General features: G+C 43.5%; 1 protein-coding gene across 2 annotated transcripts in view; it reads right to left on the reverse strand.

The window, feature by feature from the left end:
* LOC124009966 (E3 ubiquitin-protein ligase Siah2-like) overlaps positions 1–26623 on the reverse strand; it is a 52270-nt gene that overhangs the window by 13963 nt on the left and 11684 nt on the right. The window contains exon 1 of one of the 2 annotated variants that reach the window (XM_046322246.1): positions 2489–2733. The exons of the other annotated variant lie outside the window; for it this stretch is intronic. Coding sequence (XP_046178202.1) covers positions 2489–2674 — 186 coding nt within the window. The 5' untranslated portion in view covers positions 2675–2733. Of the gene's footprint in view, positions 1–2488; positions 2734–26623 lie in introns of those variants that run through there. 2 annotated transcript variants of the gene reach the window in all.

The raw sequence follows: 26623 nt of genomic DNA on the forward strand, positions 1-26623 counted from the left end.
CTGGGCAGTCTTCACCACCCGCTGGAGTCCGTGTGGAGGTGGTGTGGTTGCCAGTCCTCACAGCCTGTGGCCTGCCCATCAGGAAGTCCAGGACCCAGTTGCATAGGATAGTGTCCAGACCCGGGGCTCTGAGCTTGGTGTCGAGCTTGGAGGGAACAATAGTGTTGAACGCTAAACTAGCCAATGAACAGCATTCTCACATAGGTGTTCCTCTTGTCCAGATGTGTTACGGCCGTGTGAATAGCGATGGAAATGGCAGATCTGTTGGTAGGCAAAGTGGAGTGGGTCCAATGTGCATGTGATTCAGCTCATACCGAGACTCAAATGGGGCATCATTTGTGTTAGCTTTCTGCCGTGTTTCAGAAGTCAAAGTCCTTTGGATTCGTTATTTGTACAGCTGCCACCATCTTGATTTCCTTGTGTTTTTTCACCTCTCCCCTCTTCACTGAGCAGAGCAGGCAGGCCCTAGCAACTCCAGACTTCACACAGATACAGGTCTCTCAAGGTCTCTCATTAACGTTTGCTTGTAAATGTCTAAACTCGCCAATTTGGTAGCTGCTAACTATAGATGTGTAACTTTATGAGCTGGATTGCCTGTCTCAGCAATTTCTTTATTTTCGTTTGCGCTCGTTATCATATTGAGCTAGCAGCCTCCATTGAAATTCGACATTACTTGTGGTCACTTTGTCAGCATTCTGGGCAATAGAACTCCACTTTTCTTTGTGTTTTTGGGCGCCCCCTTGTGTACTAAGCTGGTAATACCGTATTGCCCGGTATGAGAGGACAGTATGACAATATGAAAATCTAAATACCACCCAACCATAGTTATAACCCACCGTGCTATTGAAAAAGGCCTTTTACTATAGTGCAAGGGACAACACTTCAGGCTGATTAATGAGTTTCACAGATTTCCATATGCTACATTCACCACCTAAACTCGCTCTACAGAGAACCCTGTGGTTTGAACCAGCGCAACTGTACATGAGTCCAGGGGTACCATTGTAAAGGACATCACATTGTCTGCTTAGCAAGTACTGCTTTCCCCTGATTCATCGCATATTGAGACTCAACCGCAAGACTTCTGCCTTCGAAAACACACGTGACCATGTAGCAGCAGCTTTGGTGACCATGCTTTTGTGATAAGTAACTTATCGGAGACCTGAAAACTTGAATTGTCTGAAGCACAGGAGACCTGGGTTAGAACCCAATCAGTCAAACTAACACATTTTTAGGTCTCAGGCAAGGTTGTTCATCACATGCATGGATCCCCAAACCATCTCTGTTGCCCTCTCATTAAATGGGGTCTACAGATCATTCTGCTTCTGTTTGCAAAATAAAGTGCTGTTGTTGTGCAGTAAGCCTGATTTCGAACCCAGTCAGTTATATTGGTGCCGTGATATCTGAGTATGAGGTCAAAGGGGGTAAAATGTAACTGAATTGGTTTGATGAACCAAGCTCTTTTGATGAGTAACCTTGCTGTAGAATTGTGTTAGGGATTAGTTCCGGAAGCTATGGGCTAAGTGGGCTAACACAGTCTTGTGAGAGGCAGGAGACCCAGTTTGAACCCAGTAGGTCACAAGAGCAGGTTTACATTGGCAGAGGAAAGGCTATCCTTAGAAGGGCTAAACTGTCAGGAATATTCAACAGTATTCTTATGTGGGCCAAATTGTTTTTATTTTGTGTTACTCCCTTCCAATGCGGCATGCGATCATCATAGAGGGAACAGATATTTCAGAGACTCTTAGCTTCCAGGAATGGGATCATCATAGAGGGAACAGATATTTCAGAGACTCTTAGCTTCCAGGAATGGGATCATCATATAGGGAACAGATATTTCAGAGACTCTTAGCTTCCAGGAATGGGATCATCATAGTTCATAGCCAAAATGGTTCAAATGCTAGAAAATAAATTCAACATTTCACAAGAAGCTTCTGTTTACCACAGTAAGTATTTCATTATATTGGTTCTCCTCTACATTCCCTGGCTATGAAAGTACCAGGATTTTGTCTGTGGTTTTGAATCTGAATTTAGAGAACCGAATTTAAAAACGGAATCCGAATGCATCTGAGAAGTTGAATATATGAAACGTTGATGAACTTGAAATTATTGTTTGTAAACTTGATAGACAATGAATGCAATATATACCATTTTGAAACAGAATATATCGAACTTAAATATTTGATTTTAAAACTTAATACAGTTATTCACTCAATAAAATTATTACATTTGTGCATTACAAATAAAACAAATACTAAAAAGTTAATTCAAATTCAAAATTATGGAATTCAAATACAATGTTGGCACTCAAATCGCTCCATACGAGACCCCTTATGACAAGAATCACACAAAATTGAGGGGACAGACAAAGACTAGGTTCATCAATGATTTATTATTACTATTATTGCAGTATCTAGACTTTCTAATGTGTGGTGTAAAAAGACTAGGTTTAAACTGTCTGAAAGATTGCTGAGTAAATTAAGGTACTCACCTTGCTCCCATGTTGCGGTTTGGTGAGGCAGACGGGCCGGGTCATTCCCCCAACCCCAACCTCTGACCCCGGCCCAGCCCCTGCAGTGACCCCTGCACTGACCCCATGTTGGCGGTGCCACCCTAGCAGGCAGCGCCACTGAGCCAGATCCCTTAGGAGAGGCAGGCAGGACGCTGGGCACAGCATTACGCGTGAGAGAATGGACGGACGGACGGACGGACGGACGGACGGACACACACACACACACACACACACACACACACACACACACACACACACACACACACACACACACACACACACACACACACACACACACACACACACACACTATCCCTCAACCAATTTCACACACCACTGAGTCTTTACTATACCCCTCACAATACCTATCAATGGCCGTGCTCTTGCTTTACAAGCGGAACCAATCTCAATCTCAATGCCTGTCTTCCAAAGTCCTGCTGAATTCACTCTCTCAAATAGCTTAGGGGCTATATCCCTCTGCACCCCAAGGATAGAATACCTTTCCTCTCAACCATAAACCAGGTATGAGAATCAAGGGGCTCCACAGCTGGCTACAAAAAGCAAATCGGAGACTCAGTCCCGAAAAGCACACTGCTGTAATGGAATGGCAGCCTGAGGTGTAAGGAGAGCTGCCTGCCTGCCTAACAGACTCACTCACTGCTCTAATGCTGCATGTAATGACTGAAATCGAACGAGTGATAAGTCCCTAACTCTCCTGTATGTGAGAGTATGTGTGAATGAATGGTCTGTGTCCAGTCCACAGTCACACTACATCTAGCACTAATCCTGCCACCTGCCAAGCTCAGCTCACACATGCATTGTGCCTCTGGCTGACACAGACCACACTGAATCAGACCGTTGTTTCTGTCCCGCCAGGCAACCGAAACAAAGCCACCAGGAGCTCCTCCGCTGTAGAGGAATTCAGAGTCTGATGTTCAGAACACAGCAGCCCAGCTGACCTCACCGTCCGTCCCCTACGCAGAGAGAACATTCATTACCAGCATTGTCTCCTCCACTACAGTGCTGTGACCTCACTTACAGTATGGCTTCAGCCTGACTCATAGACACATGCCGCATCAGCCACACAGCTAAACACTAGCAAGCAGTAGAGAAGATAAACAGACCAATGCACATTGAGGGTAACAGCTCTCTCTTTCACTTGTTCCCGCTCCCTCCTTTCCTGGCGGTCTCCTGCAGCAGTCAAATGCAAACAGCATGCAATCTACCTTACGAGAGCTCCTCCTCGATGGCTTACGGACCTAAACACACAACCAACAGCAGAATGGTGGATGTCTACATAAACACACCAAAAGCTCCTACCAAATCACCAGCAGCCAGACAGCGCAATCCCTGCATAGCACACACAAGCACACGGACGCACTCTCGCTCTCTCTCTCTCTGCTGCGCTGCTCTCTTCCTCCTCCTCTCAGCTCTGCGCGGTGACAGAAAAGCCAGAGCAGCCGCCACGCAAAAACATCTGCAGCACACAACACACACACAAGAATGGAGTGGGCGGGGAGACAGAGCCTGTCTGTGAGTGGGGAGGTGTTTCACAGCCAAGAGCAGCAATCTCCCGAGCCCCTCCTCTCATGTTTTTCTTTCTCCCTCTTTTTCCCGCATCTGTCTTTCCCCTAAAGGACAGACTGTTGGGACTCCAGACAAAACTCACCATCATCTGGCCCTTTCTTCATGTCTCTCTCTTGGGTCGTTCCACTTCAAAAAGCACAAGAGGATTTCGACACTCACCAACAGATAAGATTAGCATTCCTGAAACATTGTTTTATTCAAATATAATTGGATCTCTGAGAAATTAAGCTAATTGATTACATTTATATGGCCAATTTGGGTGCATAGGATAAATATAATATTCAATAAATATAGTACCTAAACATCCGATTTGGACCAAACTTGGACCAAACTTTTTTCTAACAATGAGTTAGGCATGAGGAATCCAAAGAAATGGCAATCACACCCCAACGAGTATATACACTGAACAAAAATATAACCACAACATGTAGTGCCCCATGTTTCATGAGCTGAAATATAAGATCCCAGAAATGTTCCATACGCACAAAAAAACGTATTTCTCTCAAACTTTGTGCACAAATGTGTTTCCACCTCTGTTAGTGCGCATTTCTCCTTTGCCAAAATAATCCATCCACCGGACAGGTGCATATCAAGAAGTGGATTAAACAGTATGATAATTACACAGGAGCACCTTGTGCTGGGGGCAATAAAAGGTCATTCACACTCTGAAATGTGCAGTTCTGTCACACAATGCCACAGATGTCTTGTGTTTTGAGGGAGCATGCAATTGGCATGCTGACTGCAGGAATTCTCTGTTGCCAGAGAATTGGATGTTAATATCTCTGTCATAAGCCTCCTCCAATGTCGTTTTAGAGAATTTGGCAGTACTTCCAACCGGCCCACAACTGCAGACCACGTGTAACCACGCCTGCCCAGAACCTCCACATCTGGCTTCTTCACCTGCGGGATCGTCTGAGACCAGCCACCAGGAGCGCTGATGAAACTGTGGGTTTGCACAATCGGAGAATTTCTGCACAAACTGTCAGAAACTGTCTCAGTGTAGCTAATCTGTGTGCTCGTCATCCTCACCAGCGTGTTGACCCGACTGCAGTTTGGCCACATAACCGAATTCAGTGGACAAATGACCACCTTCGATGGCCACTGGCATGCTGGAGAAGTGTGATCTTCACGGATGAATCCCGGTTTCAACTGTACCTGGCAGATGGCAGACGGCGTGTATGGGGCCGTGTGGGCGAGCGGTTGGCTGATGTCAATGTTATGTTGGCGGTGGGCTTATGGTATGGGCAGGCATAAGCTACGGACAATGAACACAATTGCATTTTAGCAATGGCAATTTCAATGCAGAGATATCATGAGATTCTGAGGCCCATTGTCGTACCATTCACCCACCACCATCACCTCGTGTTTCAGCATGATAATGCACGGCTCCATGTCGCAAGGATCTGTACACAATTCCTGGAAGCTGAAAATTTCCCAGTTCTTCCATGCATACTCACCAGACATGTCACCATTGAGCATGTTTGCGATGCTCTAGATCAACGTCTACGACAGCGTGTTCTTGTTCCCGCCAATGTCCAGCAACATTGCACAGCCGTTGAAGAGGAGCGGGACAACAGTCCACAACCAACAACCTTATAAACTCTATGCAAAGGAGATATGTTGCACTACATGAGGCAAATGGTGGTCACACCAGATACTGACTGCTTTTCTGATCCACGTCAATCCTTTTCTTTAAAGGTATCTGTGACCAACAGATGTATATGTGTGTTCCCAGTCATGTGAAATCTGTAGATTAGGGTCTAATGAATTTATTTCAATTGACTGGTTTCCTTATATGAACTGTAACTCAGTAACATCTTTGAAATAGTTTCATGTTGCGTTTATATTTTTGTTCGGTGTAGTTTCAGTTCTCCATGTCTGACAAGTAGTTTGGAGCTGCAGCTCGGAGTACTGTTTCTTTATCGTATGTAATGTATTCCCAGTGAATTTGGTGCTGTTTTTTCACAGTTCAGAGAAATTAGTCATTGAAGTTTTACGTTTATGTCCCATCCTACATCTTGATATTACCAGGTTCTAAACACTAGATGGTGCTGTTCTGGGAGATTTATTTTTTAAAGCTCCCTCCCCCCCACATCAATGTTAAAGGGGTAATAGTTCACCAAAATTACAAAATTACATACTGGTTTCCTTACCCTGTAAGCTGTCTATGGACAAGGTATGACATAAATCCATGTGTTGGTTTTGTTGTCCACTGCTAACTTTTTTGCATTTGTGGCACAAATCCAAGTCAACTGTACTTACATTAGCGCTTTCATGCTTTATGTCCAAATCATCCTGAAGAATCTAATAATTGATTGAGTAATTCAATGATGTTACTTATAGATGATTTGGAAATGAACCACAGAAATGCTAACATAGGTACCATTGCTGTCATACCTTGTCCGTAAACTGCTTATAGGATAAGGAAACCAATGTAATTTGTGTGAACTATCCATTTAACATTGGGGGGAAAAAATCTCGGGGGGGGGGGGGGATCACCACCAAATTCACTGAGAATACATGACATAGGATGAGGAAGCAATACTCCAAGCCGCAGCTTCATACTACTTCTCAGACAGAGAACTGATACTATATACTGGATGTTGGAGTTGTGGGGGTCCATGGGTGGCTTTGACAATTCCTTATGTCTTCTCATTGTTACAAATCAGATGTTAGGTACAATATTTATAGAATATTATATGAATCCTATAAATTAAAATGGCAAATTTGGGTGCAATTAATTTGCTTAATTTCTCAGATATCAAATTATAGTTCAACAAATTAATGTTGCAGGAATGCTAATCTTATCTGCTTCTAACTACAGAAATGCTTTCAGAACAATCTGAGATGACGGGTTTCATGGCTTGCTGAAATGGCATGGAATGACCCTCCCCCCTTTTCATCCCTTTCAACCAGACAGAGTGTGTGTAATGAGATTGGTCGTGTAAACAGTGGTGCTGGGAGCTGGTTTCATTGGCTCTGGAAGGTAGCCGAGTGGAGAGCAGCTGGCCTTGGCAGATTGACTTAAAATGTTCCTCTTTTATTCTCCAGGTTTCCTTTCCTTCCCTCTTCCCCCACATCGTATCCACGTGCTCCCCCTGTCCAAGGCCAGCCTCTATTACCTCCCTCAATGGGATGTGGGATGAGAAGCCGGAGATACATACATGCGAGTCTGAAGACTATAACAGAGTCTAAAAACAAGACAACAGATTCAGCAGCAGGTACTGCTGGAGGACTCTCTATACACCAGAGGGCAGAGGAGAAAGGGGAAGAGAGAGAGCGGGGAGGAGAAAGAGAGAAAGGAAGAAAGAGAGACAGGGGAGGTACTGCAATACCTTCAGAATGCACCTCCCCCAAGTGTACAAACAAGCAGTATGGGTAGACACACAAACGAATGCATAGGGTGTGTAAGCACACACTCATGAAGACACCGAGATGCATATTAATAAATGTGCAAACACAGACAACCACACGGCATCCCTGGATGAACTGCATAGCTAGCTGTCAGTGTCCCTGTAGTGGACATGACAGACTATTTATAGCACACGTCGCACCGGAAAATTACTGCCTGCACTCTGTTCAGAGGTACTCTCGGCAGGCAAACGCTATTGATGTGTCCCGAGACCTTAGCTGTGAGAGACAGTTACTATCAGGAAAGGTTAGTGGGATACAATTAAAGACAGTCTGAACCATGTGTGATGAGAGAGATGTGATGACTGAGACAAGCACACCGCACACATGAGTCATTCCACCTAAAAATACAAGAGGATTGACACCCACCACCTCAAGTTGTGCTGAAATCGTTTCTGTAGTTAGAAACAGATAAGACTAGCAGTCCTAGAACATAATTATGTTTAAATATAATTTGATCCTTGAGAAATTAAGCTCATTGAATACACCCAAATTGGCCCTTTTTATTTATAGGATTCATATAACCGTCAACACACCCCACAACCAGTATCAGTTATCTATGTCTGAAAAGTAGTATGGAGCTGTGGCTTAGAGTATGGCTTCTTCATCCTATGTAATGTATTGCCTGTGAATCTGGGGATGTTTTTTCCCCCGTTTAGAGAAATTAGTCATTGAAGTCGCTTACCCTTCATCCATTAACCAAATCAAATTGCATTGTCACATGCTTCGTGAACAACAGGTGAAAACTAAGTGAAATGCTTATTTACGGGCCCTTCCCAACAATGCAGAGAGGGAAATATTGAAAAAAACTATAACGAGGAATAAATACAGGAGTAACAATAACTTTGCTATATACACGGGGTACCAGTACCGAGTCGATGTGCAGGGGTACGAGGTAATTGAGGTAGATATGTACATATTGGTAGGGGTAAAGTGACTAGGCAACAGGATGGATAATAAACAGTAGCAGCAGCGTATGGGAGTCAAAAGAGTGCAAAGAGGGTCAATACAGATAACTAAATATCTACCCGGACTAACTATTTAGGTGTTTTATGGCTTGGGGCTAGAAGCTATTCAGGGTCCTGTTGGTTCCAGATTTTATGCATCGGTACCACTTGCTGTGTGGTAGAAGAAAGAACAGAAAGAACTATGACTTGGGTGGCTCGAGTCTGTCAATTTCTAGGGCCTTCCTCTGACACCGCCTGGTATAAAGGTCCTGGTATAAAGGTCCTATAAAGGTCCTATAAAGGTCCCACTGACGTACTGGGCCGTACACACTACACTTTGCAGCGCCTTGCAGTCGGATGCCAAGCAGTTGCCATACCAAGAGGAAATACAGCAAGTTGCGCTCATTAGCATATTTATCTAGCAGCCTCCAAGGAAATTCACTATTACTTGGGCTAATTTTGTTTGCATTGTTTTCAAAGTATTTCCGCCTTTTTGTTTCATAGCATGTAAATTAATCGCACAAATTCAAATAACTATGAATCCTATATAGCCTATGCCACCTCGCGTTGCAACACTGCCTGACTGGGGGCTGTGCGCACATGAAGAGCTGAGAAAGATTCATTTTTAGAAGCACGGTGCACAGGCATAAAAGTTGGTTTAATACACTTGAAACAAATATATACTGAAGTGAGACTTTGTCCTTGTGTTTCTTGGCTATTTACATTGTTCACAAGCTTGGTTGTTTTTCAACTGCTAGATAAGAGAAGACAACGCTTTTACTAGTCAGTCAGACTCAATCTCACAGGCACAGTCACCTCCCACCCTTAAAGGGGCAAAATGTTTGTCTCATCTGTGATATTTTGCCTAAAAACTTCTTACTAGTAATACACTTGCTTTAAAAACATTACAAAGAATGCACATCTGTTTTTTTGTTAAGTATAATTTAAGTGAAATAAATATATTTGGGCTGGTAAAAAATCTGAGCAGCTGCTAGTTTTTTAAAATCTCCACAGTGGATGGATCAAAAATAAAATGTTATGCCCTGCTCGCATCATTGGGCAGCTTGTGGCTGGCAAAGTAGGATTCAATCTTAGTCCTATATTAACGCTTTGCCTGTTTGATGGTTTATCGGAGGTCGTAGCGGGATTTCTTGAAAGCCTCCGGATGAGTGTTGCACGGTATAAATACTAGAACATTAAACACGGTTCGGTACTAGAATTTGTGTTACTTTCGACACTTCCGTCAAATGCTTCTCATGTCAAATGGATTGAGAGGATCGAGTCATTCATCTGAATATTCTCAAGGAGGCAGTAGCTAGCCAGGCTACTTGCACTTGCCATAGACTGTACAGTGCGAGCCACTTTTGAGAAGCAAGCGAGAGGAGAGAGGAAATGCCAACAGCATGGCTTCTTCTGAAGAAAAAGGCTGCAGAAGCAAACTATGTGAATACTTTGATTAGAGCAGATGAGGGCCAGCCCACTGAAGCAACTCAGAAAAATATGTTACAAAGCAGTGCAAGGGAGGTTCATTTCCAAAAATGACATGAAAAACGAATTTACATGACATTTGCATTGTAACATTATTCTACTAATTTATTTTTATTTTTTAGAGCCAATGACATGAACATCAGCATGGCATTCATGTGAGCATTATAATAGGATTACACAACCCAAAAAGTAAAGCAATGGTCTACACATCATAGAAATACAATGGATTTTAGACTGCATACTACAATTCCCAGACTGCATTTCACTCATGGCTCTGCCCAGATGAGCAAATGAATCCTGATATGTATCGAATTACATTTTAAAACAGTTTAGATGTCATTTAAAAATAATTGCCTGCTCTGGTATTTAATATGGTGTTTAATATTTGCAATAAATGTAATATATTTGTTATTTTATTTGTTTTACAAGTTAAAGATATTGTTAAATGTAAATAAAAAAAATAAAAAAAACAGTAGTTATTCTGTGACTTTAGCTAATATGCCTTTTATTTTTGCCATGGTATAGTTTCGGTATAGAGTATCATTTCGATATCCCGTATCGTGATACTAAACCCTGATGTCGGTATCGAAGTTTTAAAAAATCTGGTATCGTGACAACACTTGTCCAGGTTAGTGTCCCACTCCTTGAAAGTGGTAGCTCTTGCCTTTAGCTCAGTGCAAATGTTGCCTGGAATCCATGGGTTTTGTTTGGGCTATGTACTTATGGTCCCTATGGGGGGGAGGGACATCGTCGATGCACTTATTAATGAGGCCGGTGACTGATGTGGTAAACTCCATGTTATCGGATGAATCCCAGAACATATTCCAGTCCTGTAGCTTAGCACGCACTTCATCGGACCACTTCCATAATGAGCGCATCACTGGTAATTCCTGTTTGAGTTTTTGCTTGTAAGCAGGAATCAGGAGGAGGACGGCGAGGGAGAGCCTTGTATGAGTTTGTGTGTGTGGAGTAAAGATGATCTAGAGTCTTGTTACTTCTAGTTGCACATGTGACATGCTGGTAGAAATTAGGTCAAACAAATTTCAGTTTCCCTTAATTAATAATCCCCGGCCACGAAAACTGCCACCTCTGGATGTGCATGTTCTATTTTGCGTATGGCCCTATACAGCTCGTTGAGTGTGTGGTCTTAGTGCCAGTAACGGTTTGTGGTGGTAAATAGACAGCTACGAAAAATACAGATGAAAACTCTTGGTAAATACGGTCTGCAGCTTACCGTGAGGTATTCTAACCCAGGTGACCTTAACATTAGAGATCACACACCAATTGATGTTAACAAAGGGACACACCACTCCCCCTCTCAGTTTACCAGAGGCTGCCATCCGACGTTGACGAGGCATGGAAAAGCAGCTACAGTAGGTGTATATAATCCATGTCCTTGTTCAGCCACGACTCAAAGAAACATAGGACATGACAGTTGTTCAGGTCCCATTGATAAGATAGTCTCGAACGGAGCCCATCCAGTTTGTTCTCTAGTGATTGTACGTTCGACAACAAAACAAGGGCACGTGTGGTCTAGATGCTCGACCACATAGTCTAATCATCACGCCTCTTTCGAGTCCCGGGGATAAGGGCCTGGTCCAGGGTAAACATAACATCCAGAGCTGCCAACTCGTTGAAGTAGAAATATTCATCCAAATCAGGGTTAGTGATCGCTGTTCTAATGTCCAGAAGCTGTTTTCGGTCATAGGAAATTATGCCGGAAACATTACATACAAAAGAAAAACACAATTTAAGAATTGTTCAGGAGCCCATAAGACTGCAGCTATCCACTGCAATGCCATCTTGTATGTGATTTTGCTGGTCTCGTGTTTTGTTTGTCAACATTTTCTTTGCAACTTTTGGTAGAAAACCAATTTCAGAACAATCTAAGATGATGGGTGTCATGGCTTGCTGAAATGACATGGAACGACTCACACACAAACACATGCACGCACACACATATACTGCAACATGGACAAGTGCCACAGATAAGGACGAACTGAATGCCTATTAACCCAAAAGGGACCACAAGCCTCCACTACTGCCAAATTCTGACTGATTAAAGCGTGAGACCAAACGGAAGGAGGGAGAAGGAGAGAGGGGATAAAGAGTACAACCGGAAAGGAAAGAGAGTGAAAATAACGAGAAAAAGCATGATAGATAGAGAAAATGAAGGGGGAAAAAGGCATGATACAATGATAGCGCAGAGAGAGATGGGTTCTCAGTGTTCTTAAACACCCGGCAATTCAATTAAGTGCTGACGGATGAGAGTTTATGGTGCAGTCAAGAGTGACCATCGCTCTGGCTGAGATTAATGACTCCTCACACACAGGAGAGAGAGAGGAGGGGGAGGAGGAGAAGAGAGGAAGGAGAGTGGAAGAGAGAGACAAGTTGAGGGCTGAGAGAGGGAGGAAGAAGAGGGAAAAAGAGGATAGGAAAATATGGAGAAGAGAAGGAGGCGGGGAGGGAGGATAGAGGACGAGGAAGAATTACAAGGAGGAAGAGATAATATGGTCATTGTGATTCAGCAGTATAATAGAAAGGGACAGGGGAGGAGGTAGCCAGGCTGGGGGCTTATAATGCAGAGAGATCATGTTCTTTTGTTTTCAGGACATTCATTCAAGTACATCCCACCTCCACCAAGCCCAGGCTACTAACAGCAGCATGATGACAAATGGTTCCAGTAAAATAAATCCCATTCAGGGGCCTGATGAATACACACTGCGTAAACAAAACACCTTCAGTCGTGGCCAAAAGTTTTGAGAATGACACAAATATTAATTTTCACAAAGTCTGCTGCTTCAGTTTGTGTGATGGCAAAATTATATACTCCAGGATGTTATGAAGAGTGATCAGATTGCCATGCAAATGAACTGAATCCCCCCCCCAAATAATTCCAATGCATTTCAGCCCTGCCACAAAAGGACCATCTAACATCATGTCAGTGATTCTCTCGTAAACACAGGTGTGAGTGTTGACGAAGACAAGGCTGGAGATCACTCTGTCATGCTGATTGAGTTCGAATAACAGACTGGAAGCTTCAAAAGGAAGGTGGTGCATGGAATCATTGTTCTTCCTCTGTCAACCATGGTTACCTGGAAGGAAACATGTGCCCTCCTCATTGTTTTACACAAAAAGGGCTTCACATGCAAGGATATTTCTGCCAGTAAGATTGCACCAAAATCAACCATTTATCGGACCATCAAGAACTTCAAAGAGAGTGGTTCAATTGTGGTGAGGCAGGCTTCAGGGTGCCCAAGAAAGTCCAGCAAGCGCCAGGACCGTCTTCTCAACTTGATTCAGCTGCGGGATCTGGGCACCACCAGTACAGAGCTTGCTCCGGAATGGCAGCAGGCAGGTGTGAGTGCATCTGCACGCACAGTGAGGAGAAGACTTTTGGTGGATGACCTGGTGTCAAGAAGGGCAGCAAAGAAGCCACTTCTCTCCAGGAAAAACATCAGGGACAGACTGATATTCTGCAAAGGTACAGGGATTGGATGCTGAGGACTGGGGTAAAGTCATGTTCTCCGATGAATCCCCTTTCCGATTGTTTGGGGCATCAGGATAAAAGCTTGTCCAGAGAAGACAAGGTGAGAGCTACCATCAGTCCTGTGTCATGCCAAAAGTATAGCATCCTAAGACCAAACTGTTCCTGGATGGTTGGGAGAAGTTGCTCTCGGGGGATGTGTTGGTACCATTCTTTATTCAGGCAAAATTGTGAGTGAGCCCACCATTTTGTTAAAATGTCATTTTAAAATGTTTAACTTCTCCCAACCATCCAGGAACAGTTTGGTGATGAACAATACATTTTCCAGCACATGCCATAAGGCAAAAGTGATAATTAAGTGGCTCGGGGAACGAAACACCGATATTTTGGGTCCATGGCCAGGTAACTCCCCAGACCTTAATCCCATTGAGAACTTGTGGTCAATCCTCATGAGGCGGGTGGACAAACAAAAACGCACAAATTCTGTCCAACTCCAAGCATTGATGTGGCCCAGAAGTTAATTGACAGCATGCCAGGGCGGATTGCAGAGGTCTTGAAAAAGAAGAGTCAACACGGCAAATAGACTCTCTGTTACAATTTCATGTAATTGTCAATAAAAGCCTTTGACACTTATGAAATGGTTGTAATTATACTTGAAAATAAGAATTTGTTCTTAACTGACTTGCCTAGTTAAATAAAGGTAAAATAAAAAAATACTTCAGTATACCATAGTAACATTTAACAAAAATATCTAAAGTCACTGAACCAGCAAACTGTGTGAAAATTAATATTTTTGTCATTCTCAAAACCTTTGGCCACGACTGTACACTCCCTACCACTGGGGTAGGCAACCCTGTTCCTGGAGTGCTGCAGGTACTACAGGATTGTGTTCCAACTAGGCACCACACCTGATCAGCTGAGCTAATTATTCAGTTCAGTGATTACCTAAATTCAACACACCTGGTCTTCCAGGTCAATTAAATCAAAAACATGAAGTGCCTGCGGCACTCCAGGACCATGGTTGCCTGCCCTACCGTATATACACATCAGTACAATATGTTATTGGGATGGAATGGGATTTTTAGTTCAAAAGATTTATCCAAGGGAAAACATATTACACTACTGGGGCAATCAATACACGCAAACAGACAGGGTTGCAGGGAGGCTGAGATGTTATATGACTCAGGCTAGAGTAGGCTTCTCCAACCCCGTTCCTGGAGAGCTACCGTCCAGTAAGTTTTTGTTCCATCCCTAAACTAGTGCACCCGATTCTAATAATTAGCTGGTTGATAATCTGAATCAGGTTAGTTACAACTGGGGTTGGAGAAAAAACCTACAGGAGGGTAGCTCTCCAGGAACAAGGTTGTAGAGACCTGGGCTAGAGACTCTACCTCAACTATACCCCCAAGTCCTCATCAACACAGAAACACACCTGTCAATCACAGCGCTGACACACACACACACACACACACACACACACACACACACACACACACACACACACACACACACACACACACACACACACACACACACACACACACACACACACACACACACACACACACACACACAGGAGAGCAACACTTCAGAGGGGAGAGGGGATGCTGGATTGTCAGTCTGCCAGCGCTTCTTTGCAAGAACACACGCGCGCACACACATCTGGAGACATGAGGGACACATGAGGAGAATGTGTTCGTGGATAGGATGAGATGAGATTTTCAGGTTGACTGAGTGTGAAATGTAGATGATGGCTTTGAGAAGTAAAGCAGAGGAGAGGCAGGGAAAGACTGAGGAGAGAGAAGAAAAGAGTACTTAAGTGTCTGCTCACAATCCAGTTTCATTAAATCACACACTTAACAAGATAGCAGTAGTGAGATCCTGACAGCTAATGCTAGCTTTATCAAATCCCCATTAGAAACCCCCATGGTGAGACAGCTCATCATACTACATCTTCGATGCATGAGTTATTATAAACTCACTTTTTATTGGCAATTCCATTTAATTTCCAAATGATGACTATCATTTAAATTGGTGGGCTAAAAAAAAACACTGCATTGCAGTTCTGGTTCCCTCCAGTAGGAGATTGTGGTGCTATAGACATATTGCTGTAGAGAGCAGCTGATTAAACTCTCTAGGGTATGTGGGACGCTAGCGTGGCCAACATCCAGTGAGATTGCAGAGCGCCAAATTCAAATACAGAAATACTCATTATAATAATTCAGAAAAGATACAACTATTTTACATAGGTTTAAAGATTAACTTCTTGTGTATCCAACCACGGTGTCAGATGTAAAAAAATATTTACGGCAAAAGCATACCGTACAATTATTTGAGAACATAGCCCAGCAGACAAATCATTACAAACAGTAACCAGCCAAGTAGAAGAGTTACACAAGTCAGAAATAGAGATAAAATTAATCACTTACCTTTGATGATCTTCATATGTTTGCACTCAGAAGATATTCATTTATTCAATAAATGTTCCTTTTGTTCAATAAAGTCTCTTTTTTTCCAAAAACCTCCATTTTGTTGGTGTGTTTTCTACAGTAATCCACATGCTCAAATGCAGTCACAACAGGCACACAAAAAATCTAAATTGTATCCGTAAAGGTCGTAGAAACATTTCAAATGATGTTCATAATCAATCCTCAGGTTGTTTTTAGCCTAAATAATCGATAATATTTCAACTGGACAATAATGCTGTCAATATAAAAGGTAAACAAGAAAGGCACTCTCTTGGTCGCACGCATGAAAAAGCTCTGTCACACGGCAGGGTCCACTCATTCAGACTGGTCTTACTCCCTCATTTTTCAGAATGCAAGCCTGAACCAATTTCTAAAGACTGTTGACATCTAGTGGGAGGCATAGGAACTGCAATTTGAGTCCTAAGTCAATGGATGCTGTAATGGCATTGAATAGAAAAATAAATCCTACTTCCTGAATGGATATTTCTCAGGTTTTCACCTGCCAAATCAGTTCTGTTATACTCAGACACTATTTTAACAGTTTTGGAAACTTTAGAGTGTTTTCTATCCAAATCTACCAATTATATGCATATCCTATCTTCTTTGAGTAGAAGGCAGTTTAATTTGGGAACGCTTTTCATCCAAAATTCCAAATGCTGCCCCCTACCCTAGAGAAGTAAATTCCCTGAAAAAAAAAACCACAACCAACATTGAGCCTTCCTACTTCCTAACACCTCACTTGGCTTTCGATATCCTACATACTTAAAAATGCAAACACAAAAAAACTAATTCATAAATTAATGCAAAATGTATGCAATGATTCACTCAATAAATAGCCCACTCAAATAATCCAAAAACATCCAAAGTGGGGAAGCAGCTGACACTACTGTAAAACACACCAACTGAACAGCCGTTCCATCTACACCACAGCTGAGCTTTACTACCATCCGTCATACATCAGCCCTGCTCATACACACACCTCAGCAGGAGTCCTACTCTATCGATTTTAAAGGGATAGTTCATCCAAATTACATTTTGATTTATGGACAAGGTTTGACAGCAATCCATGCTTTCATTATTTCTCTGGCACTGTTTTCAAATGCTAATGTTTTAATATTTGTGGCACAAATACCATTCAAGTCATGGGACCAACATTAGCATTTTTCGCGCATCAATCCAATAAAAAATAAATAACAATAGAAACTCAGTCACATAGATGATTTGAACATGATGTGCAAAAAATTATAATATTGGTCCAATGACTTGATGGGATTTGTGCCACAAATGCAGCCACTGCCAGGGAAATTAAACCAAAGCCTGGATTGCCGTTATACCTTGTTCATACCTTGACTGCTAACAGAATAAGGAAATCAATGTGTCATTGTATTTCGGGAGAACTATCCCTTTAACGACACCACTGCCTCCTGTGACCACTGACCCATACACTGATGTTAGTGAAACACACACACACACACACACACACACACACACACACACACACACACACACACACACACACACACACACACACACACACACACACACACACACACACACACACACACACACACACACACACACACACACACACACACACACACACACACAGAGTGCCTGCTCCCTGTGTCTCAAGGAGCAGAGGAGTATGCAAAGCAGATGTCACATTGCCTGCTTCTAAAAATAACATGGGGTCATAGAGGCAGAATGGTAGTGTAGGATCAGTGAGCCCGTCATTAGTGTTAGCATGCAATGGAGCGCAGGAGTGACTAGTCAGGCCAGCACAGCGCTACAGGGCACGCAACCGCAAGGGGGATGCTGCAGGGTGGAATGACCAGACTTAATTTGATAGCACCTCATAACCGCTCATTCAATACACACCTGACACATCCAATTAAAATGTGTACTGTGTTGGGATAATCAATCAAGAAATATATGAAAGACAAATCTCAACCTGCTAACAGTGTTGCTTCTCCCAAAAAGAGAATGTCCCAACAACACTTGCACCGTGACATCAGACTATAAACTATTCTCGGTCTCATCACAGATCTCATAAACCGGGTCTAGGTCTGGGTCACCCTGCTCTAACTCTCCTGAGTCTAGGGCTAATTGCCTGGAAACAAATTGAAAAGCAGATATATAATATTGGTGCCGGACAATTGTCCGGGAGAAGAAGAAAAAAATCCCATTGTGAAATCATGCTTTTTAGCCTATTAATTGATGGAAATACCAGTCGATGGAAATACATTTGACGGGTCATATATAAATCGGTCTATAGGTTCATTTGCATAATTTAGTGGAATTAAACTGGCGCGTTTGTACGCTATATTCTTTACGCATCTTATTTATCACACGTGTAAGCCTACAGTATACAGATACATAGCCTTTGAGTGGAAAATCTGTCAGACAACGCAAGAGCTGCTGTTGGTGCTGAAGCATCTTGTGGTGCTTTCAAGACAAATGATTTGACCAAAAATATGGTCAAATCATGTCGTCCGTAATAGGGATGCATGATATATCGGTGAACATAACGGAATCGGACGATATTAGCTAAAAATGCCAACATCGGTATCGGCCCGATATCTAGTTTAATGCCGATGTTAAAAACCGATGTCAAAGCTGCCGTGCATACCTATATAACGTAGTTACATGACATAATGACGCCATGTAAAATTTTGCACTTCATGTGCAACACAGCATTCCTAACCTAGCCCACAATGTCTGCTGTGTGGATCGAGCAGTCAACAAGTCGAGCAGTCATTTGAAAGAGTAAGAACATTTCAGCGAGACAACTCAAAAGGTGAAATCAATTAAAGCCAAGATAATGGAATTCGTTGCTCTTGACAATCAACTGTTTCTTCTGTCGTGGGTGATGTTGGCTTTCGCCGAGTGGTCGAGCACGGGTAACCACAAGCAAAGTGAGCTATTTTTCAGATGTTGCCCTACCGGAGTTACACAGTAATAGTGTCACTGCTATTAGCTTCACAACATGCTATGGAACGCCGTTTGCGTCTTTGCGTGTCAAAAAACATACAGTAGCACTGCCAAAGCTGTACAAAAAAAGTCTGCAAACAAGCAAAAGTCGGCCACAAACGATATGTTAACAATACCGCATTGGGTAATAAATAATTATTTTTTCGACCGCAACATCTATGGTAGCTAGCGAGCACCAATACAACCAGCCTGAAAACAATGACCAGTAGAAACTGCAGTCATTTTCATTATTCTTAGCAGTGAATCCTTGTGAGTAAGTATTAGCTAGGTAGCCACTTGTTGTTTGCCTATTGAAATTGAACTTCAGTTCATGAAAATAAATAGCTAGCCAGCTACTTAACCTCTAGCGTCGAGCAATCTCGTATCCGGGAGCGTAATTATAGCCTCAAGCTCATTACCATAACACAACGTTAACTATTAATGAAAATCGCAAATGAAATGAAAGAAATATATTCACTCACAAGCTTAGCCTTTTGTTAACAACACTGTCATCTCAGATTTTCAAAATATGCTTTTCAACCATAGCTATACAAGCATTTGTGTAAGAGTATTGATAGCTAGCATAGCATTAAGCCTTCAGCATTCAGCAGGCAACATTTTCACAAAAACAAGAAAAGCATTCAAATAAAATAATTTACCTTTGAAGAACTTTAGATGTTTTCTATGAGGAGACTCTCAGTTAGATAGCAAATTTTCATTTTTTCCAAAAAGATTATTTGTGTAGGAGAAATCGCTCCGTTTTGTTCATCACGTTTGGCTAAGAAAAAAATCAGAAAATGCAGTCTCTACAACGCCTAACTTTTTACCAAATTAACTCCATAATATTGACAGAAACATGGCAAACTGTGACGGCCCTGAATTTTTCTGAACCGTCTCAGTGCAGCTCCTTCCAATAGGGCACTTTCCCTTTAATTCCCAATTAAATAGCCAGTATCAGCTGCGCAAAAGTGGGGTTTTGTGATGGAGACGTGCATGAGGATGTGTTCAACCCTCAGTTCCGAAGCTTCTCTATTCCGTTTGTTTTGTTGCCGTTAAACGTGTGTTTTGTAGCCTAAGAGAGTTTACCCAGGATCGGATCCACTCTTTGCGTCCCTGGACTACACCTCTCCGTTCTTCGTGGCCTTTCTCCGCTGGAGATCTATTGGCGGATTGGATTGTCTGACTGACCGACTGACTACCACCTTTTTGTATACGGTATTTCATTTGTTTGGATGTGATGTATACTGTGATTTGTGTAGTTAGTGGTAGTTGAGGACTTAATTAAGAGTTGATCCGCTTTAAGGTTCTGTGGTAAAGTAATTGTTATATTGATTGTATGTTTAATACTGGGTTTACGCTACACGGAACGAACGGACAAACATCGCGTGACAAAAGTCACTTGAGTTCACTGAACTCCTTTACCGGGCAGGACTCTTTTTAGGCCCGAGGTACAGGACATTTCTGGAGGAACCAGAACTCATTGTGATATTATTATATATGTGTGTAATCATTGTTGTTGCTAATACAACCCACGCAACAGAATATAATTGTTTTTGAAGTTCTTTTCAATGTTTTAAGGGTTTATGAAAAGTTTATTTCCATCCTGACTTTTACATACGTCCTTTGTATTGGTGTAGACTTGACGGACCAGATGGGACTCATTCCCACCCAAACTAAAAGGAGAAACTAATGTTTTCTCTGGTAGGCACAACCTACCTGGCACCCCTATAAATAATAACCTCAAGTCAAAACCGTTACATAAAAAATGGCACCCCAGATGGGACAGCTCAACATTGAGAACTAACCAAAGCAAATATTTTGTGTGGAATTAAAACAATGGATTCACCCCAAGATAATGTGCTCATCCATGTCATACCTGTCAATGGGAATACACAGGGCCATTCTGACCATCAAGCTGACAATACAAATCATAATGTGAATGGAGATAATGGAGTTGATTTGGGCCAGAGCCCTGGGAATCTGAATGCTCGGCCTGAGCCACAGGCCACAGGAGGTCTAACCAGTTACTCACTTATTGACATGGATCTGTGTGGAAGTACTGAGCTAGTCCTCCCTCTGACACCCAACCTTCCTCCATTGTCTGGTTTATCTCCAGAGGTTGTAGTCTTACAACTTCAAGGTGACATCCTTGATATTCGTCGGACTCAACAACATCTCCAAACTCTTATCCACCATAAATTCAAATGTCTGAGGGAAGAGCAACAACAGAGTGCCATGGAATTCAGAAACTCACTGAGCACTCTAACCCACACGCTGACAGAGCTCAGTGAGAGTGGAAGACGGGAAATGACTGGTGCCATGGACAGGCAGTTTGACTACCAACGAAACCAACTCACTGCCACTCTCCAATGGCGCCTGCAACATCACCACACTGAGGTCCTCAAGGACGTTAATTCTGTTTTTTCTCCCATGGTTAACACTGTAGACCACTTGCAGACAGAGCTCTCTAATTGTGTTAAAATGTTGGATGACGTGTCTGTGGACATGGCCTCCATTAGGCACAACTCCTTACACAGAGTTTCCCTGGTGTCCACTTCAGTTCAGACCACTGAGGGCCAAGCTGGCACCTCTGAACAGCCAAGACCAGGCCATGCTGCAGCCACCCCTTGCAGGATGCAATCCACCATGCATCCTGGTGTTCATTTTCATTGTCTGATAACGCCCTCCCCCTCTACTTCCTCAATCCCTCCTAGCTCGTTTGTTCATGGTGATTTGAGTAGACGTCATGTGGGGGCGATGCCCATTAAATTGCAATTTCCCACCTTTGGGAAAAAAGATGACAGTCCTGATCCGCTAATGTATCTAGAAAGATGTCGTGACTTTCTTGCCCTCAATCCCCTGGCTGACGAAGAACTCCTTGCCACATTGAGGAATGTGTTGCATGGGACAGCTCGAGACTGGTGGGATGTGGCACGTCTCACCACTACCTCCTGGGCTGACTTTGAGGCCAAGTTTTCCTCTGCATTTCTATCTGAGGACTACACAGATGAATTGGCAGACAGAGTCAGAAATCGAGTACAAGGAGAGAAAGAGAGTATCCGTGACTTTGCATATGGTTACCACTCCCTGTGCAGAAGGTGGAAACCTGGCATTGAGGAGGAAGAGGTCATTAAATTGATCTTGAAGAACATCAACCCACTACTAGCCAGTCAACTCCGAGAACGAGTCACCACTGTCGATGGACTGGTTCGCTTGGGACAGCAGTTTGAGAAGGACAGAGAATGCCAACAGCAATATGACCAGAGAAAGAAACAGACACCCAAACAGTTGCCCAAGACAGACCATCAACAACAGCCAGAGTCTCCAGCCAAGACCCCTCTCATGTTTTGTTGGAGATGTAGCCAAAAGGGACATTCTTCAGCTACATGTCCAAGACCGTATCAAGTAAACCCTTCCAGAAACCACAAATCACAACAGGCCAACACACCTAACTCTCTTCGCAGCAATGACCATCCTTCTCTGGGTGCTTTAACCAGAGCTGAAACCCCAAGAGTCACTGCCTACGCCCCCCCATCGACATCCCCTTCCTTTCAGTTAATACCGCACCAACTGGTGTTACCCCTGTCCATAGGCCCATGGACAGGAAGAGCCATCTTGGATACCGGGTCATCCTACACACTGCTCAATGAGAAACTGTGGAAGGAGGTTAACGGTCCACAATACAACTTAAAGCCGTGGACAGAAGGTCCACTCTATCTGGCTGATGGTGAGGCTAGACGACCCCTTGGATGGAGTGAGGTAGAGTTCCGCCTGTGTAACCGCTCCTATATGATTCCTTCTGTTATCCTACAAACCAGGAACCTTGCTTTTCCTGTCGTGTTGGGAATTGATTTCATGTACTTCAGTGGTGTCCAGATTGATATCGCACACAATTGCTACTGGTTTCCATACAATCCGAGCGAGAAGCATTTCTTCCAATCAGAAGCTATGAAGTTACATGATTGGGGTTCAAATGTGGCACTCTTCTCTGCCGTTGCTCCGGTACCACTAACCCTTGATAATCCTTCTGACGATCTCCTTTTACAGGCTGTGAGAAGAGCTCAGCTGGAACAGCCAGAGGAGTTACGGCTGTTGGAACAGCTGCAGAATAATGCTGATGTATGTACTTCAAAGCTAGGACGCACCGGGCTCCTGAAGCACAAAATATTCCTTACACAGGAAATGCCGATCAAGCAAAAGCCATATCGTTTGTCCCCAGCGAAGCTAATCATCCAAAAGGGACTCATAAATGATATGTTAGCACAAGATATAATAGAACGTTCCTCCTCTCCCTGGGCTGCTCCTGTTGTCCTCATCCCAAAAAAGACTGGTGGTCTTAGATTTTGTGTGGACTATAGGAAGACCAACAATGTTTCTCAGACTGATGCCTATCCTCTTCCTACCATCCATGAGATCCTGGAGTCATTGTCTGGCGCTGTTGTGTTCACTACCCTTGACCTCAATAGTGGTTATTGGCAGGTTGAGATGGACCAGGAAAGCAAGGACAAGACTGCGTTTGTCTGTGCCGAGGGCTTGTTTTCCTTTAAGGTGATGCCCTTTGGATTAAAGAATGCCCCTGCCACTTTCCAAAGACTCATGGAGATTGCGTTAGGTGAGCTCAAAGGGAAGATCTGTTTCGTCTACCTGGACGATATAATTATCTACTCTCAGAACAGAGAAAGACACTTTCAAGATCTTCAAGCAGTGTTGGACAAGCTAAGAGAAGCTGGTCTGACCTTAAATATGAAGAAGAGCAACTTCTGCCAAACCTCCCTGAAGTTCCTTGGCCATATTGTGTCTTTCGACGGCATTCATGTGGATCCTGAAAAGACAAAGGCTGTACAAGACTTCCCTGTGCCAACCACACTCAAGGCCCTTCAACGGTTCCTTGGTATGGCTGGATGGTACCATCGGTTTGTGTCGAACTTCTCCCAGGTGGCAGAACCCCTCAACGCGATGAAGCGAAAAGGAGCGAAATTCCAATGGACGGCAGAGTGCCAGACTTCCTTTGAAACCCTGAAACGACATCTCGTCACACCTCCCATTTTAGGTCATCCCAACTTTGATTGCCCTTTTGTTGTTTACACTGATGCAAGTGATGTTGGACTTGGTGCTGTCCTAGTCCAACAGACTGGACTTGGCACTGAAGAAGTGCTAGCGTTCGCCAGTCGGACATTGAATGGAGCAGAACGGAACTACTCCACAACAGAGCAAGAGTGCCTTGCAGTGGTCTGGGCTTTGGAAAAGTGGAGGTACTACTTGGAGGGAAGACACTTCACTGTGGTCACTGACCATTCCTCCCTTGTGTGGGTGTTCAAGACCAACAAACCAAGCACCAGACTCATAAGATGGGCTCTACGGTTGCAAGAGTTCACATTTGCAGTGGAATACAGGAAAGGAAAATACAACACTGTTCCAGATGCCTTGTCCAGAGCTCCTACTTGTGATAACGGTGGCCCTGACCTTACATGTGCTACTGTCCTGTCAAGCAGTCGAGACTCGCCCAAAACAGACTTTCCCATCTCTGATGAGGCAATATGGAAAGCTCAACAGGATGATCCAGAAGTACAGGCTTTGTACCAGACTATCCTGGAAGATGGAGAAAAGATGGTCAATCCTACCACAAAGCTGACCATCATTGAAGATAAAGTCTACCGAGTCGTACAACTACCTCACAGAACACTCTACCAAATGTACATACCGGACACTCTACGCCTACAACTGCTTCAACATTTCCATGAAGACCCATTAGCTGGTCATTTGGGCAGGTTCAAAACCTACAAGCGGTTGCAAGCGTTACTCTACTGGCCACATCTGAGCATGGATGTGAAGTCACACATCCGAAATTGTCAGGTTTGTCAAATGTACAAACCAGAAGGTAGAAAGCCTGCTGGCAAGTTGCAGCAAACGGTGGTTACCCGACCTTGGGAAATGTTAGGAGTGGATTTGATGGGTCCATTTCCTAGAAGCTCCAATCAGAATGTGTACATACTTGTTTTTGTTGATTACTATTCAAAGTGGGTGGAACTCTTTTCCCTGCGTCAGGCCACAGCAAGGACCGTCTCTAACATCCTTACGAAAGAGATCCTGACTCGCTGGGGAGTGCCTGATTACATCCTGTCTGATCGAGGTTCCCAATTTGTCTCTGATCTCTTTGAGGAGACCTGCCAAAGATGGAACCTGAGGCAGAAGTTGACCACGGCCTATCACCCACAGACCAATCTCACTGAGAGAGTAAATCGAACCTTGAAGACAATGATTGCTTCCTATGTAGGGACCCAGCACAAACACTGGGACAAGCACCTTCATGAGTTTCGATTTGCCCTGAATTCTGCTGTGCAAGAGTCCACTGGAGTCACACCTGCAGAGCTGAACCTAAGTCGTCCTCTCCGAGGACCCTTGGATATGGTGCTACAGCCCCAGCAGCTTACTCCAGACGCTGCTTGCTATGACCAGGTAGGCCATCTCCATGACTTGAGAGCTCTTGTCTCAAAGAACATGATCCAGGCTTGACTCAAGCAGAAGAGAAATTATGATAAGAACAGACGAGACATGCAGTTCCAGCTTCGTGATCGGGTGTGGCTTCGCTCTCATCCTTACTCGAAAGCTGAACAATTCTTCTCGGCCAAGCTCGCTCCTAAATGGCAAGGACCATATAGGATTGTGGAGCAGATGGGCCCTTTGAACTACCGAGTGGTGAAAGAGGACACAGGTGAAGATATGCGCATCGTCCATGTCTCACGCCTTAAGGCCTGTTACCCCTCGGCTGAGGAATTGAGGCGATTGAGCGCCGCAAGGTCCTGGATATCTTTGAAGAGGATAGTGAGGATACTTTTCTCGGATTCCCAGACCCAGAAGTCTCGCACCTTAAGGCCTGTGACTCCTCAGCTGAGGAGCGTGAGCTCCAAAAAGTAATGAATCTTTTTGTAGAGGAAAGCGATGAGGAGACCTTTCTCGGTTTCCCCGACCAAGATGTGCCTTCCAGGGCAATGGTCGGCTTTTTCCAGGGGAGGGGGTGTGTGACGGCCCTGAATTTTTCTGAACCGTCTCAGTGCAGCTCCTTCCAATAGGGCACTTTCCCTTTAATTCCCAATTAAATAGCCAGTATCAGCTGCGCAAAAGTGGGGTTTTGTGATGGAGACGTGCATGAGGAAGTGTTCAACCCTCAGTTCCGAAGCTTCTCTATTCCGTTTGTTTTGTTGCCGTTAAACGTGTGTTTTGTAGCCTAAGAGAGTTTACCCAGGATCGGATCCACTCTTTGCGTCCCTGGACTACACCTCTCCGTTCTTCGTGGCCTTTCTCCGCTGGAGATCTATTGGCGGATTGGATTGTCTGACTGACCGACTGACTACCACCTTTTTGTATACGGTATTTCATTTGTTTGGATGTGATGTATACTGTGATTTGTGTAGTTAGTGGTAGTTGAGGACTTAATTAAGAGTTGATCCGCTTTAAGGTTCTGTGGTAAAGTAATTGTTATATTGATTGTATGTTTAATACTGGGTTTACGCTACACGGAACGAACGGACAAACATCGCGTGACAAAAGTCACTTGAGTTCACTGAACTCCTTTACCGGGCAGGACTCTTTTTAGGCCCGAGGTACAGGACATTTCTGGAGGAACCAGAACTCATTGTGATATTATTATATATGTGTGTAATCATTGTTGTTGCTAATACAACCCACGCAACAGAATATAATTGTTTTTGAAGTTCTTTTCAATGTTTTAAGGGTTTATGAAAAGTTTATTTCCATC

The sequence above is a fragment of the Oncorhynchus gorbuscha genome, linkage group LG02, assembly GCF_021184085.1.
Source record: "Oncorhynchus gorbuscha isolate QuinsamMale2020 ecotype Even-year linkage group LG02, OgorEven_v1.0, whole genome shotgun sequence".
In the NCBI taxonomy this organism is placed as follows: Eukaryota; Metazoa; Chordata; class Actinopteri; order Salmoniformes; family Salmonidae; genus Oncorhynchus; species Oncorhynchus gorbuscha.